At 35.0% G+C, this 17,774-nt stretch overlaps 1 protein-coding gene across 1 annotated transcript in view; it reads left to right on the forward strand.

Moving 5' to 3' along the window:
* Positions 1 to 12,111, forward strand: part of LOC107037975 — an 18,937-nt gene extending 6,826 nt beyond the window's left edge. The window contains exons 2-3 of the mRNA XM_015256820.1: positions 3,604 to 4,016; positions 11,889 to 12,111. Of these exons, the coding sequence (XP_015112306.1) occupies positions 3,604 to 4,016; positions 11,889 to 12,074 (599 nt within the window). The 3' untranslated portion in view covers positions 12,075 to 12,111. The remainder of the gene's footprint in view (positions 1 to 3,603; positions 4,017 to 11,888) is intronic.
* The last annotated feature ends 5,663 nt before the right edge of the window (positions 12,112 to 17,774 follow it).

Below are 17,774 nucleotides of genomic sequence, written 5' to 3' on the forward strand. Positions count from 1 at the left end.
CCCCCCGCCTTTGCCCAGTGACGGCAAACGGGACACGTATCGTTGTGCGCGCGCCGCGCGTGCGCCACTCATGCGGCCTTGAGTGAGGCTCTTTGTGCAGCAAAAACTGCATCGCCCGAATGCGACTCATGGATGGAGAAATGTGCAAGGCAACTGTTGAAAATTTAATAAAGAGATGGAATTGTCGGGAGGAGACTAGGAAAGACATGACTTGAGCATTTTTGCGGGGCATTTGTGGTATATTTTGGGGAAATTTTCATTACTTTGGTGTTCTAGGGAAATTTCAAGATATTTTTCTCACTGAAAATTCAGAATTGTATGAAAAAATCTATGGAAACTGTAAATTTCAGTTCAATTATTTTAGAAGTAAAATTCAAGTAAATAAATAAATTTAGTACTGAATATTCATGTTTTGATTAAAAAATTGTCATGAATTTATTTGTATTCATTATTCCCAAAGGAAAGTCTTGTTTTTTAACAATTATTTTTTAATGATTAAAAAATATCAAGACAAATAACGAATTCTTCATAACTAATGGCAAATAAAAATAAAATTTTTGTAAAGAATCTCACTGAAAAAAAAATGACCAAAGATTTTTCAAACGGTTTTCCTCTGTTTGAATGCAACAAAAAAATGCAAATAAACGGCAATATTTATGGTATTGTATAGTTGACTCATACGTGCTCTCAACGGCTTCAAGGGTGTGTACGTAATGCAAGTGCAAAGTGAGCACGTAAACTCCCTGCATGCGGGCCCACGTGTTCCATAAAATGCGAAAAACGAGACATTGAAACCAAGAGTAGTTCAAGAAAACCAAGTAAAAAGTATTCCAAACTTCTGCAATCGATTTCCAACGGGCAACACACGTTTTCCCCATTTTTTTTATATTACCCTCGTAATAAAGTGAAAGAAGACAATGTGGAAAATGTCAAGGATGCTGTCACACGAGCGAGGTGACGTGAAACAATGAGCTGGAAGGCAATTGACGTTTGTCACGCTCGGTCATCAAAATTATTGTAATAGTTTGTAATAATCGTAAAAAATTTATCTAAAGGCCAAGATTATTATCATTCAGAAAAATTGAAGACAAGAGATTCATGAATAAACTGAATTAATCATTGATTAAGAAACGAAAGAATCGAGAAAAAGAAACTCTTCTCAATATTTATTATTAATGATAAAAATAATGAATACAAAAATGAGGGACCGAACTATTGAAAAATTAATTGAATCAGAGTTTAAAAAATTGAAAAATATAAGTGAAATATGAAAAAAACGTTTCTATTTCATTTTAATATTTAATATTATCATGTTGTTATCATTAATGATGTCATAATCATTATTCTCACAAAACTGTTCTCATGACGAGAATGAAGAACAAAAACAAAGCAATAAATTTATGAAATGGTTATTCAGACGATGAAAAAAAAGAAAGTGAAGACAGAATGGAAAAAACATTTTTATTTCCTCAGAGTCTGTAACAAAAACAAAAATGAAACGAATAAATTTTCTTCGAATGCATGACAACTCGCCAAAACCACAGAATATCCAAAGGTCGCAAACACACGGCGGCGGTGGCTTTTTCATTCATAAAAAGTTAACTCAAGCGTTCATGAATAAAATCAATTAATCATTAATTAAGAAATGGAAAGATCAAGAAGAAGAAACTCTCCTCAATATTTAATATTAATTTAAAAAATCTGAATGAAAAAAAAAGGAACAAAATTATTGAACAACGAAAAAATTAAAGCGAAATATGAAAAAAAGCTTTTATTTCGTTTAAATATTTAATATTATTATTTTTTTTATTATCAATGACGAACAAAAGTAAAGCGATAAATTGGCAAAATGATAATTCATAAGATGAGAGAGAAATGAAATTAGGGAAGGGAGAATGGAAAAAAAATTTTCATTTCCTCAGAGTCCGTAAAAATTAAACGAATGAATTTCCCTCGAGTGCATGACAACTCCCCAAAATCGCCAAGAATGAATACAGACTAGTTAATTTGCAAGTACCACCCCACAATCCACTTTGAAAACGAGGAGGGCTCTTGTGTGCCAACGGGGGCTCGTTGTCTTACCGCGTCTAGACTCGATAAACCAAGATATACACAAGTGCACCATATGCAACGGCTTTACGAGTGCATAAAACTCACTCTCTCGCTCGTCTATACTCTGCCCTCTTTCCCCTGTTTTTTTTTTTTTCATACTTCTTCCGTGTTCCGTCCGGATGAGTATTTTTCTGGGGAGTCGGGTTATCACTCCGGATTATATGTCACTCGATCACGGAAAATATTCAGTGACACGTGAATATGTACACGGGCACTCGTAAATTTCTTATCGTCAGACGTGCATTCTTGGATCATCGCTGTGCATATTTGTGTTTTGCGTCGTAAAATGGGGTGGAAAGGTATCCGGGATGTTTTGAGAATTTTTTTATTCCGGGAGAGGTTAATCCATTGAGATATTTTCAGTTAGCATATTTATTTATTAAAGTGGGTGAAGCAAAATTGAGAAATTTTAGGCATTAAAAATTCGCTTCAAATGTTTTTTCATAAATTAATGTCAAATTATGGTCTAAATGAGTGAGTTTACGACAAAATTTATATAAACATGTTTTGTAGGAAATTTCATGAGCTGTAAAAAAGGTCCATAGGATTTGTTTCTTAAAACCACTCGTTTTCGAAATAAACGCAATATTTTGAAGCGCCGAAATTGCGAAACTTATTATTATTTTTTTTTTGGGGAGATTAAGCAATAAATTGTTGATATTTTCAATTGTTAACTTCATTCATTGAATTTCCCGGAAGAGAAGTGCAAAATTAATTCGTCAAAATTTCGTTTTTTGATGGCTTTTTCATAAATAATCATGAAATGATCCCCTAAATGAGGGAAATTAGCGTAAAATATGTTCAGCCATTTTTTATTTAACATTTCGTGAGCTATGACAAAGGATTGAAAGCATTTTTTCTTGAGACCCGTCGGTTTTCTGATAAACTCAGTATTTTGAAACGTTGAAATTGCGAACTCTATTTTTTGTTCATTGTTGGGGAGAATATGCAATAAATTATTGATATTTTCAGTCATTAACTTCATGGATTAAATTGCCTGGAAAAAAATGAAAAACTAATCCATCAAAAAATTCGATTCACGTCTTTTCCCTCAATAATCATGAAATTAACTCCTAAATAAGTGAAATTAACGTAGAATATGTTCAGCCATTTTTTGCTGGAAATTCCATGAGCTATAAAAAACTCTGTACGCATTTTTTCTTAAAACCATTCGTTTTCAAGATTCACACAATCTTTTAAAACGTTAAAATTGCAAAACTTATTTATTTATTTATTTTTGTGCAAATTAAGCTCTAAATTATCAATATTTTCCATAATCAAATTCGTCAATTGACTCACATGAAAAAAAAACTGATCAACAATTCCATTCTCCACGTCTTCTTCATAAATAAACATCAATTAATCTCTCAAACGAGTGGTTCTACCGTATGATATGTTCAGCCATTTTCTTCTGAAACAATTTTAAAAAACTGAATAAGAGGAATCGTTATCGAGTCGATTAATTAATCTTTGGTTTCCTCAATGTTTCAGACCGTCTGCCGCGACGGCCAACGGACGTCCCAGGAACCCGTGACCACCCGGTGATCCTAATCGACTCGGATCTTTCCCGTCTCCCGCTCCCCGATCTCGTACTCTCGGCAGTGGAGCAATTGCCACCGCCTGAGCCCCAGGTGACAGTCTCAGCGCCCAGCAGTCCCACCCGGGACGCTGCATTCCAGTTCCCCGAGTGCAGTGTACCAGTACCAAGTCCCCGGCCAAGACCACGAAGACGAAGACTGACGTCTGAGAGTTCAGTGCTGGAGAAGGACAACAGTAGGAACGACAGTGGCATCTGTAGCGGCTGCTGCGGACACATTAGGGACTCACTGAACGAACGAGAGTGGGCCAGTGTGGGAGCTAATCTGAGGAATATCGCTGATGACTTTCATGCATCCAAGACCAAGGTAAGTGCATCAGAAAAAATGTAGAAAACATCATGAAATCATCAATAGCAAAGACGAAGCAAAGTTAACTTTGTTCAATCGCGAATATCTCCTGACGCAACGACGTGATTCGGACGAGTCACATCTCACTTTGAAGCTTAAAAAAGCACGTTGAAAACAAAACAAAAATTAGGAAATTCGCCCTTGCCGTTCTGGAATTATCACCGGTTAAAGACAGTCGGGGGAAAATAAGAGTGAGGTGAAACGGACTGTCTTCAATCGCGAATATCTCCTGACTCAACGATGCGATTCGGATGAATCATATCTCATTTTTAAGCTTAAAAAAATACCTTGGAAATGAAGAAAACAAGGAAAATTCGTCTCTGCCGTTCCCGAGTTATCAGCCACTGAAGTCCGATGAAAATAAAATTAATTAAAATTTTTAATTCACTGAATGGGATCGTTTGGGACATGACTAGGGGAGAGTTCGTGAAATGGAGCTGAATTTCCGTGACATTTCAAATTAGCATCAAGTATAAATAGCCGAGAAAATGATTACCAGAAACCTGTGAAACATTTCAACTCAACTCCCCCTGGGAGTTTTCTCATGCCTAGAAACTCCCAAACTAACTCAACTTTCCTCGGAAACTTTTACCACCCCCTTAACGTACCAAAACTCACCACTTGCGGTGACGGTACCTGGAAAATGTGCGGTCCATTATGCTGTATGGGTTTTCCGTCGGTCTGGGGATACCTACTACTTCGGTGTACATTTCAATTTACCACAAAATGCCTCAACCTCACTCGCCCCTTTCTAACACTTCGGGGGGCGTAGTTTTATGTGTGTGTTTCTGCAAACTTTAGTCGGAAAATTAATTGCCACCGAGTGTCTGGCGAACTCGGATGGATCTAATTTCATCAGAAAGAAATGAGTGGCTGACAAATTTCGATTAAAATTACTGGGAAAAATTTTCTAGGGTTTTTCTCATTTTGTTTGATGAAGAAAGTGGAATTTAAGGACTTAAAATTTTCATTCAGTCTCATTTTTAATCGTTAGACAACATCAGAAAACTACGGAGAAATTGATTAATTCAGTTAATAATTTGAACTATCAATTGAATCGGTAAGAAATCGTTCAGTTTATAATTAATAACAAATTAATTGGTAAATATCATTGAGTTTTATGTGTGTGTTTCTGCAAACTTTAGTCGGAAAATTAATTGCCACCGAGTGTCTGGCGAACTCGGATGGATCGAATTTCATCAGAAAGAAATGAGTGGCTGACAAATTTCGATTAAAATCACTGGGAAAAATTTTCTAGGGTTTTTGTCATTTTGTTTGATGAAGAAAGTGGAATTTGAGAACTTAAAATTCTCATTCAGTCTCATTTTTAATCGTTAGACAACATCAGAAAACTACGGAGAAATTGATTAATTCAGTTAATAATTTGAACTATCAATTGAATCGGTAAGAAATCGTTCAGTTTATAATTAATAACAAATTAATTGGTAAATATCATTGGGTTTTATGTGTTTGTTTCTGGAATCTTTAGTCGGAAAATTAATTGCCACCGAGTGTCTGGCGAACTCGGATGGATCTAATTTCATCAGAAAGAAATGAGTGGCTGACAAATTTCGATTAAAATCACTGGAAAAAATTTTCTAGGGTTTTTTTCATTTTGTTTGATGAAGAAAGTGGAATTTAAGGACTTAAAATTCTCATTCAGTCTCATTTTTAATCGTTAGACAACATCAGAAAACTACGGAGAAATTGATTAATTCAGTTAATAATTTAAACTATCAATTGAATCGGTAAGAAATCGTTCAGTTGATAATTAATAACAAATTAATTGGTAAATATCATTGGGTTTTATGTGTTTGTTTCTGGAACCTTTAGTCGGAAAATTAATTGCCACCGAGTGTCTGGCGAACTCGGATGGATCTAATTTCATCAGAAAGGAATGAGTGGCTGACAAATTTCGATTAAAATCACTGGGAAAAATTTTCGAGGGTTTTTGTCATTTTGTTTGATGAAGAAAGTGGAATTTAAGGACTTAAAATTCTCATTCAGTCTCATTTTTAATCGTTAGACATCATCAGAAAACTACGGAGAAATTGATTAATTCAGTTAATAATTTAAACTATCAATTGAATCGGTAAGAAATCGTTCAGTTGATAATTAATAACAAATTAATTGGTAAATATCATTGGGTTTTATGTGTTTGTTTCTGGAACCTTTAGTCGGAAAATTAATTGCTGCCGAGTGTCTGGCGAACTCGGATGGATCTAATTTCATCAGAAAGAAATGAGTGGCTGACAAATTTCGATTAATATCACTGGAAAATTCTCTAGGGTTTTTTAAATTTCATTATTCAAACTGGCTGAAGTTTGCTCTCAATTTTTTATTTCAAATCAATTATTTTATTTAAATAAACATCAATATTTACTTTCAATCAATTCTTTAATTCAAATATGAACACACTTAAAAAATGAGACAAAGGTGGGGAATTTAGTTTACGATTTGACAATAAATAAATTGATAAATAATATTGTTGTTTTGGAAATAAAATTGAGATTCTTCCCATCATTATTTGGACTCCAATTGAATATTTATGAGTATTCTTCCCCCGGATTCTATCCTCTCGGGTCATTATTATATATCTGTATCGGGAAGGTCGCTGGTATAAATTCAGGGCCATAAACGCGAATTTAGTTATCAGCCGGTTGTCTCTCCCACGGGTACAATAAATATCGAGTCTCTGACCCTGCAAGACGTCTATCGTCTTCCCTCGGCGAGCTGTTCTCATTCTCCCCCTCCATTGATGGGGGGATTACTACGAGAGCCTAGAAATATCAGAATTTCTTTACTCTTAATTCATACGACTATCAAATATTTTATCATCTTGACATTTTTAAGTCTACTAATGAAAAAAAAATCAGTAATGTTTGTTATAAAATTAAATGAGTTAAATTCAAATAATTTAAATATTTTCAATTTCACATTAAAAAAAAATTCAATTTCGTTTTTTCGAAATCTGGAATTGACTTTTTCCTGACGTTAGTAGTTTTAAAGATAAAAGATCCGATTTGTTTCGCATTTTTCCTTCGAAATCATCAAGGATGAATTTTTTTGACACTCAATTATTATTTATTTTTTATTTTGGAGCTATGAAAGACTCACGAAAATTTTAAGTCTCTCATAAAGTCAAACTTTTCTAAAAAATAAAAAATAATTTTCCGAGTCGAAATATGGAATTAATTTCCTATTTTATCTTCAAAAATATTAACAAATGCATTTTGTAGTCATTTCAGTATTAGTCTCTGATTGTTTCAAAACTCTAAAAGACTCAAAATGTCAAAAACTCTTCCCTAAACTCAAATTTTTCCCAAAAACGAAAAAAAACACTTTTGAAAACGGAATATCAAACTTATTTCCTAATTCTCCTTCAAAATCATCATCAACCGAAAATTCAATTACTCAATTATCACTCCTTGATCATTTTGAGTCTCTAAAAACCCCGTAAAAAGCCCTTTACAACCTCAAACTCCCCTGCGAAATAATAACCTTCTCCACCTCAATCGATACCTCTTGCATCATGAACGGCATCAAAGTTTCCTATTGACTTGCAATCGATAGCCCAGTGACACACATATCGAGCAATGTTCCCCGAAGCACTGAAGTGACTCACGATATTCGCAATCCAAGAACAATCACAAAGAATTTGCGATAAAACCTCAAACTATTTTTCCAATCGATCATCTCTCGAGGTAGAAGTTCCTCAGGTGTTCTTCCGGGTAATTCACGGGACGATGCGAAAAATAAATGGCCCAAGTAAATAAATAAACCCGAATATTATGCATGCCGGAGTCAAGTGAGCATGTAACACGATGTAAACTGCCACATCCCCCATGGGCTTTAGCACGTGAAAGTTAAGTGGGCATGTCGTTGAACGCACGAGGCCGTGGCCGCGTGCACTTGCCCGTTATAAATTCCCCGGTACACATTAAATAAGAGGAAAAAGTGACCCCTTAAATTGTTCTACAATTGCTGTACCCATACTTTTACCTTTAAACTCTTGTTCTCTACTGCTCTGGAATTTTTTTTCTGCCACTCCTAGAGGTTTTATCCGCAATTATGTATTTTATGGAATCAATTATCCATTTTTTAAACTCATTTTTATTTTTATGAAGGAGAAAGTGAGAGTTCACAACACCAACATTTTTTTACTAATTCACGAGGAAAATTTGATTTTTATAAAATGTTAGGTATTTTCATTCACTTTTCAATTCAATTTTTTTATTACATTTTTTCGAACATAAAACAAAATCGAGAATATTCTTTCGGTTCTTGTAATATTTTTCACGTTTGTATTTCTGTTTATGAGAAAGGAAGTTGGAATTCATAACACAAACATTTTTTTGTAATAAACAAAGTGAATTCAATTTTTTTTAACTGATTCTATTCGTTTTAATTCACATTTCAATTCATTTTTTCTTTTACTTATTGTTTTTTCGAGCGAAAACAAAATAGAGATTTTTTAAAAATGAAGATGCATAAAATAATTTATGAATAACATTCATTATTTATTTATAATGAAGGGATATCTGAAATGAATAAGTTTTTAGTAAAATCCTGGTATAAAAAATATGTTTTTTCTTTGAAAAAAAGCTATAATTCTTCCCAAACCCTATGAAGGTGTATAAATAATAGAATACACATAGAAAAATACAGGGATTTCTATAGCATTGGGGTATTAATCGAAGCGTGTGTTATATTGCGTTTCGTTCCCCATAATTCTCCTATAATGTGACGTTGTTTTTTCCTCCACCCTCGTCTCCTCCTTTTTTCGCACGCCCGATAATCTTCTTTCGTCGTTCATACACCCGGGAGGACCGAATGAATGTTTGTACGAGTCCAGGGGGGGATGGGTTGTCGTCAGACATGAGGGGTGAGAAAATACGCAACAACGAGGAGAAGAAATGAGTGTAGTCTCCATTTCGACTCTCGAGATTATTGCTCACACCCATAAAGGCGTCTCCCAGATTGGACTTTCTCTCCGGTGTTTATTATTACTCGGAGTGCGGATTAAGATGGGAAAATCGCGAGTAAGAGGCACTGTTCGAGAGGATGTACATTTTTGTCCCTCGTGGACGAGACAAAGAATGGACCACGCAATTAATTGACCGAGAGGGAGGGTGGGAGGAGAGTGATCCTTTATTCGTGCTCGCAGGACCGTGGACAAATTGGTGGATGAATTCTTTTATTTTCGCGGAGGTGGTTATGGCTCAACGATTTCAGTAATTATGGGACTCGGTTTAACAATAGAACATTATTTGATTCGTTTTGAGGGGGGATTAACCGGGGGTTGGAAGGATATGTCAGCAGTAAATTTTACCCATTTTTGTGAATCTTCAATTATGTCGAGGTTGTTAGCACGGGGAAGGTGTATTGACGATATTTTCTCCTCTAAAGAAAACACTCAAGAAAACATACCGTCGCGCTGAACAATGCCTCCAAGAAATCATGTAAAAATCCGAGAATTAAAGTAAAAAATATCATTACAAAATACAAAACAACTTCTACTTTCTCCATATCATCTCTTATAAACTCAGCTGAATGCGTAATATGGTACGTNCGTCTCCTCCTTTTTTCGCACGCCCGATAATCTTCTTTCGTCGTTCATACACCCGGGAGGACCGAATGAATGTTTGTACGAGTCCAGGGGGGGATGGGTTGTCGTCAGACATGAGGGGTGAGAAAATACGCAACAACGAGGAGAAGAAATGAGTGTAGTCTCCATTTCGACTCTCGAGATTATTGCTCACACCCATAAAGGCGTCTCCCAGATTGGACTTTCTCTCCGGTGTTTATTATTACTCGGAGTGCGGATTAAGATGGGAAAATCGCGAGTAAGAGGCACTGTTCGAGAGGATGTACATTTTTGTCCCTCGTGGACGAGACAAAGAATGGACCACGCAATTAATTGACCGAGAGGGAGGGTGGGAGGAGAGTGATCCTTTATTCGTGCTCGCAGGACCGTGGACAAATTGGTGGATGAATTCTTTTATTTTCGCGGAGGTGGTTATGGCTCAACGATTTCAGTAATTATGGGACTCGGTTTAACAATAGAACATTATTTGATTCGTTTTGAGGGGGGATTAACCGGGGGTTGGAAGGATATGTCAGCAGTAAATTTTACCCATTTTTGTGAATCTTCAATTATGTCGAGGTTGTTAGCACGGGGAAGGTGTATTGACGATATTTTCTCCTCTAAAGAAAACACTCAAGAAAACATACCGTCGCGCTGAACAATGCCTCCAAGAAATCATGTAAAAATCCGAGAATTAAAGTAAAAAATATCATTACAAAATACAAAACAACTTCTACTTTCTCCATATCATCTCTTATAAACTCAGCTGAATGCGTAATATGGTACGTTGGTTAAAAAAAAAGTTTATTCATTGTTTAAAAGAAAAACCTTTTATCATTTATTTCTCAAATATTTCTTACGGAGGGGGACTTTAATCTCAGGGAGGACGACCGGGATTACAATATTCATATTGTTATTTTTGTTTCACTATAATTAGATATTTATTATTAATTACGAGATCACAGTGACGCTTTGACGCGCGGGGATCTGGAGCGAGCGGGCTGTATCAATTATTTTGAATACTTCTGCATGAAAAATAAAACGAATTCATATTTTTGCGAGTTTTCTTCATTTCTTTTTTTCAAAAAAACATTTTACACAGCCTGCTCCCCACGATCCGCATAGTCACAGTTACAGCTTATGTCCCACCTTCTCCACCTTGACGCTCTTATTAATTTTCTCTTTATTTAAATAATTCATTTTATACTCATCAGCGAGCCAATTTCGTGCTTTCCCACAACAACGAAAAAACATCCGCCCTTCGGCCTATTCACACATAATTACTTTCTCATTACCGACAAAATCTCATTGTTTTGTCCCTCCAATTCACGAAAAAATTATCGTTAATTATTCAATATTCATCTCATGCGCAAAACAATCCAGCATATGATCAAATATACCGTTTTGCGTTAAAATACACACGATGTATACATATATTTATTTTATGCGTATGTATAACATATGGGTCTTTTTTGCTTCCAATATATATATTCTTTTATCATGTTTCATCTGGTTTTATAATCATTAGTATTACGCTTCCAAATATGGCTGACTAACCCCTAAAAATGCTTCTACGAGAGTTTATTTCTGGCTAGAGTTACAAAGTAGCGGAAATTATAAGAAACAAATATGGGGGAAAAATAGTCCGGAAAATTCAGCTATAAAATCCCTACTCTTCGTTTCTTCCATAAAAAAGCTATTTACATGCGTCTTTAAAATCTTCTCATGATGATCAAGAATTTGCCCATCTTTTTCACAATAAAAAAAATTTCAAATTAATATTTTGTATTTCGAAATTAATTCTTTTGTTCATAAGTAATTAATACACAATAAATTGTCCATCTTACAAACGATTGTTATTTTCAATTCGTAATAAAAGCAGCCGAAAACATTTACAAATGTAGAAATACCGTTTAAAAAACTGATTTCATCAATTTAAAAAACGTTTAAAATAATTCGTAAACAATTTCAATTGTTTATTTATTGGTGAATTTTCTTTCATGCATTAAAGATCCAACAGCCATGGCCAATTATAGAGTCAAATCATTATACAATACTGATAAACAAATTTACACACATATAGAACGAAAATATGAGATTGCGGATTGTATGCTTGACGAAAACCATTTGCTCCTTCAGATTTAACAAGTTATTGCGCCTCATCACATCTTTATCTCAATTTATAATCAACACTCATTGATAAATCATCAATAATAATGCGTTTTATTGAATTTATGTTGCAGGACGCTGAGATTGAAAAATCGAGACTGCCATGTATCGGTACGAGTTTTCCCCCCGTGCCAGCCTCAACGACGTCCTCATCACCGGACAGTCTGCTGTCCCTCCTGATCCCAGCGCCACTCCGCGAGACCCTGTGGACGACAGTGGCGTTGTACCTAGGCTGGCGGCTGGTGTCACGTCTCCGATAGAGACGAGTCAGACGCCCAAGTAGGCGACGCTGATGGCCCGACTGAACCATCCAAGTGAGGTAGTTGACCGATTATATCGAAAAATCAGGGGGAGAAAGGGGTTACGTCGAGGAGTCGTCTCGCGTTTGCACTTCTTAATATCGAAATAAAAAATAAATAAAAAATACCAACTCGAGACTGCGCACTCGTTCCCAAGAGCGATCGAGATAAGCCGCGGAGCCACGAGGAGAGAACAATTTACGACACACGAGGAGAAAAAAAATATTTAAGATTAACTGAAGAATGGAGAGAGGGCGGAGGGAGCTAAGGACGAGATCCAAAGAGGACTTAACCGAATAATCAAACGATGATCTCATTACGAATAAATAAGGGAGAGGAGTCTATAAAGTAGTGTGATTTTGTTTTCTAATTAAATAGGGGAAAGTAAATTTTTTTTTGTGATTCTTCGATTAAAGATTGTGGAGTTTTCATGATTGCTCGATGCCAATACAGAGTTCACTTCATCATAAAGAAAATTAAGTATTGAGTTCTGTAAATACACGAGCAGGAGTCTGTAAATACGAGAGTTATTAAGTCGATTGTATTCCAAAAATTGAGAAATGAAAAACGAAAAAAAAATGAGAAAAAAAATTGTGAGGAGATTATGGAGGGAATAAGTGGAGGATTTTGAGGGGTTCGAGAATGTGTATAGCTAAAAGTTAGAGGGAAAAAAACAACAGAAAAATGAAACCCACGAAACAGTGAAAAATGATACTAAAGTAATGAATCAGTAATAAGTCGAATTTAAATAATTAAAGTAGATAATTTGATATAGAATTCGAGGATCGCAGCAATGAATTGGCTCGCTGCGATGCCCGTGGACAGTTTTCAAATGATCTCCGGTAGCTTAGCTCTTATTGTGGCGCCCTCGTCCACGTGCGGGACGCCCTCGTAGTTGTCTTTGTCAGAGGCGTTCCCCCCCTTCTTTTATTCTTTTCTCTTTCTCTTCCTCTGCTCTATTCAGTTTCTTTCGCCATTCCCCCCCCCTCTCTCTCTTTCTGTTCTCTCTCTCTCTCTCTCTCTCTCTCTCTCTCTCTCTCTCTGTTTTCTCTATTGCTGATTATTACGTTCCAATTAATTTATAATTGAAAATAGAAGATATAAAGACAAATCATTGAGAAGAGTGACTAATATTCACTCGATTATCCGACATTTTTTTTTATTATGAGAATAAAGTAATATAATTATTTTCGATTTTTAAGTTTTAAGATTGGTTTTTTTCTCTCTTCTCAACTGTGATTTCGCGTCCCAACTTCTCATGCCCTTGATTATTATTATTATTTTTCTATCGTGGATTCTCGTTGAAGCCAGACCAAAACTGCATTACCGCGTCACAATCGTGTCGCCTTCTCTCTTTTTTTTATACCTTTTTTTTATATCCATATGCATTTATTTTTTGTTCGTTTTTTTTATATTGAATATAAGTATCTTAACTGTAACGAATATTTCCAGTATGTAAAGAGAACAATAGTATTTATTTAGACGAAACCGCGATTCTCTTCGGTAAAGAAGTGTTTTTCCAATCTCGGTTATTTTGTAGAAGTTTTTTTTACTCGTAAACTGCCATTTGTTCCACCGAATTTTGAGAATTTTTTCGTTTATTGTGGATGCCATGGATTTTTTAACGCATTTTATTGTCATTTGAAATTGAGTATTTAGGAAATTTCCCATGATCTCGACTCTGGAATACAGAGAATTTTATTGACGTGCAACTGCAATAGTTTGACGCTGAATACAACGATTTTTAAAATTTTTTCTCGAGATTCGAGAGATGGTTTTTGATGCCAAACGAAAGTATAAACGTAGGGCCTCAATTTTAGAAGGGATGATGGGGAATCTGCGTCTTCTTTCTACATTTGTAAATTTTCTCGGTGTATTTACTACGAATTGAAAATAACAATCGTTTGTAAGATAGACAATTTATTATGTATTAATTATTTATGAACAAAGGAATTAATTTCGATACGGAAAACGTTAATTTGAATTTTTTTTTATTGGGAAAAAGATGGGCAGATTCCTTATTGTCCTGAGAAGATTTTAAAGACGCATGTAAATAGCTTTTTTATGGAAGAAACGAAGAATAGTGATTTTATAGCTGAATTTTCCGGACTATTTTTTCCCCATGTTTGTTTGTTATAATTTCCGCTACATTGTAACTCTAGCCAGAAACAAACCCTCGTAGAAGCATTTTTAGTGGTTAGTCAGCCATATTTGGAAACGTAATACTAATGATTATAGAACCAGATGAAACATGATAAAAAACTATACATATTGGAAGCAAAAAAGACCCATATATTATACATACGCATAAAATAAATATATGTATACATCGTGTATATTTTAACGCAAAACGGTATATTTGATCATATGCTGGATTGTTTTGCGCATGAGATGAATATTGAATAATTAACGATAATTTTTTTGTGAATTGGAGGGACAAAACAATGAGATTTTGTCGGTGATGAGAAAGTAATTATTTGTGAGCAGGCCGAAGGGCGGATGTTTTTTCGTTGTTTTGAGAAAGCACGAAATTGGCTCGCTGATGAGTATAAAATGAATTATTTAAATAAAGAGAAAATTAATAAGAGCGTCAAGGTGGAGAAGGTGGGACATAAGCTGTAACTGTGACTATGCGGATCGTGGGGAGCAGGCTGTGTAAAATGTTTTTTTGAAAAAAAGAAATGAAGAAAACTCGCAAAAATATGAATTCGTTTTATTTTTCATGCAGAAGTATTCAAAATAATTGATACAGCCCGCTCGCTCCAGATCCCCGCGCGTCAAAGCGTCACTGTGATCTCGTAATTAATAATAAATATCTAATTATAGTGAAACAAAAATAACCATATGAATATTGTAATCCCGGTCCTCCTCCCTGAGATTAAAGTCCCCCTCCGTAAGAAATATTTGAGAAATAAATGATAAAAGGTTTTTCTTTTAAACAATGAATAAACTTTTTTTTTAACCAGAAAACGTACCATATTACGCATTTAACTGAGTTTATTGGAGATGATATGAAGAGAGTAGAAGTTAGTTTGTATTTTGTAATGATATTTTTTATTTTAATGCTCGGATTTTCACATGATCTCTTGGAGGCATTGTTCAGCGCGGCGGCATGTTTTCTTTATTATTTTCTTTAGATGAGAAAATATTATGGATACGCCTCTCCCGTGCCAACAACCTCAACATAATTAATTAAATAAATAATTGAAAACGAAGAAAAACATATTTGTCGATATTGCGTTATGTATAAAGTAATTAGTTTATTATTATTACATTATTATCCATGAATTATTTCTATTATTGTCACTACCAATTTATTATAATGATGAATCATCTACATTTGCGATTACTATCGTACTCTGTCGCCTATGAATTAAGGTTCAGGTTAAACTCCGTCACTAAAGAGGTAATTCGACTAGTCTTTACCGGACAAAGCATTGAGATTTTTTTTTCTTTAACGAATGGATATTTTTCGAAGGAAAACGAGGTTGACTATGTTTTCTTTTAATATTGAATTTTTCTCGAACTATTTCGCCTCGAATGATCCTCGATCTGACGATGGATTTTCCTCGATTATTTGAAAAAATTTTGTGAAAATGTGAACTTTCCATCGCCGAGATCGACGTCTCGATGTTGATTTTTTGTAAGATTATTTTTTTCTACCAGTAATAAATTATTGTAATATGCCATATGACATCTTATTCGTCAATGTATTCTTCGGGCCTTTCCTCGCACACTCCATAACCCTCAACATCCTCATCATCACTATTATCATGAGTACGAGGGTTATTTTTTTCGTGAAGTTTGGACGACTGGAGGTGAGGAAATGCTCTAAAAAATCGTCTAGATTTTTTTTTCATTTTCGAAATTTAATGCAGAACAATTAGCTCAGCTCTGATGGTGCCAATAATACCAGAACATTCTCATGAACTTGATCTCCTTTCGGTTGCCAAAACCAATTAATTTAAATGATTATCCACGAGGGCACTATTCAAGCGAATAGAGAATATTCACTTTTCGATGGGTGAAATACTCTCGTGCAACTACGAGTGAATATTCTCGTTGTTTGCATATTCCTCAATAGTATTTACTGCCATTTATCATAATCACCCCCGAATTCTCATGACTTCTCTGATAAATTCGTCGATAACTCCGGTAAAATTGATCTGACTAGGGGAATGAAATTTTTTCAAGCGTTACCTGTAACCAAATGTCTCGTGGACCATAAGATCGCTGTGATTTTCGGGAGGAATGAGACGAGAATACGAAATTCCAATCACAAAGACAAAAGTGTCAGCACTGATGCAAAATGATGTGATAAAACTTCAAAACTATTAAATTATTATTCCTCTTCGATTGAAAAATCTGGAAAGTGCATTATCATTTCCCTGCAATGCTCCTCACTTTGCCTTGTGATAGAGCCTGGACTGCCCGTACCAATAACAATATTCCTCACGACATTCAATTAAAAAATTTTTAATAAAATCGAAGAATGATGTTTAGAGAGTATTGAATATTTATCGAATTAGGAGAATTTGTCCAGCTGACCAATCCAAAGAATTGACCAAATAAATACGGAGAATGATAACTGGGGGATGTGGCAGGTGAAATGGATAATAAACACAAAACTTTCCTAGAATTTCAATCTTAACTAAATTTCTCTCTTCCTGGAAACCATTATTCTCCTCTCAAACACAATTGAAAAGCCCTGAAAATAATGGCGATCACGTGATATATTGTGACAGTCCGAGGAGAGATACAGAAAAATTATCGTCCAAAGCAACTCTTCAACTCTCCTTCGATCGACCAAGCTCAAAATCATTTTAATTAATAAAAAAGGTTGACTAAAATTCATGAATTCGACTTTTTGTATAGCACGGAGTTATAAACGTTTTCTCAAACTCAATCCATCGTTGAAGGAAATCGCACAATTCGATGTTAATGATCTTCAATTATCAGAATGCTCAAAAATTGGTGATTTCGAATGATTGATTAGAAAAATAATCGAATTAACATTTCTGCGAATCAACGAAAGGACAAAATGCTGTGTTATTTAAGTCACTATACATACCATGTGTTATTGCTACATTTATATTATTTTATGACAATTTTTTTCCATGTTATTAATTTTATTGAATTATGATTTAACGCAGTACATCAACTAAGTAATTCTGTAGTATGAATATTTTAATTATAATTTACATAACTTGTAAGCGTTGTGGCTCGATCGCACGCGATCCTTTGGACCTTTATTTTTTTTCTGATAAAATGAGATGATTGAGGGATGGAGGAGACCGCGAGGCGTTGGGCCTCGAGCGCAGAGCGGTTGTGGTCCATGAGGATATAACAAAATATATGATAAATTTGAGGGGAACAGAGGCATCTCGCCGCTACCCGCTATGTCTTTCATTGTACAGATTTTTTCACTTTTATATAGTTAATGATATCATAAACGTTATTACGTCGAGTTTATGCCTGGATTTGACCGGTGCATTATTATTATACTTGAGTTTTCTTTTTCTAATGAATAAATGTCAACACGCCGAATGCTAGTTTGTCTTGTTTATCATTTTTTCCTTCCTACCCACCAAACTAATGGATTTGGAGAGAAATGTTCCGCATAGTTTTTGTAGCTCTTGAAAGTCGGTACAAAAATGTCTA

Source organism: Diachasma alloeum, unplaced genomic scaffold (assembly GCF_001412515.2).
Source record: "Diachasma alloeum isolate Michigan unplaced genomic scaffold, Dall2.0 Dall_scaffold_00276, whole genome shotgun sequence".
Taxonomy (NCBI): Eukaryota; Metazoa; Arthropoda; class Insecta; order Hymenoptera; family Braconidae; genus Diachasma; species Diachasma alloeum.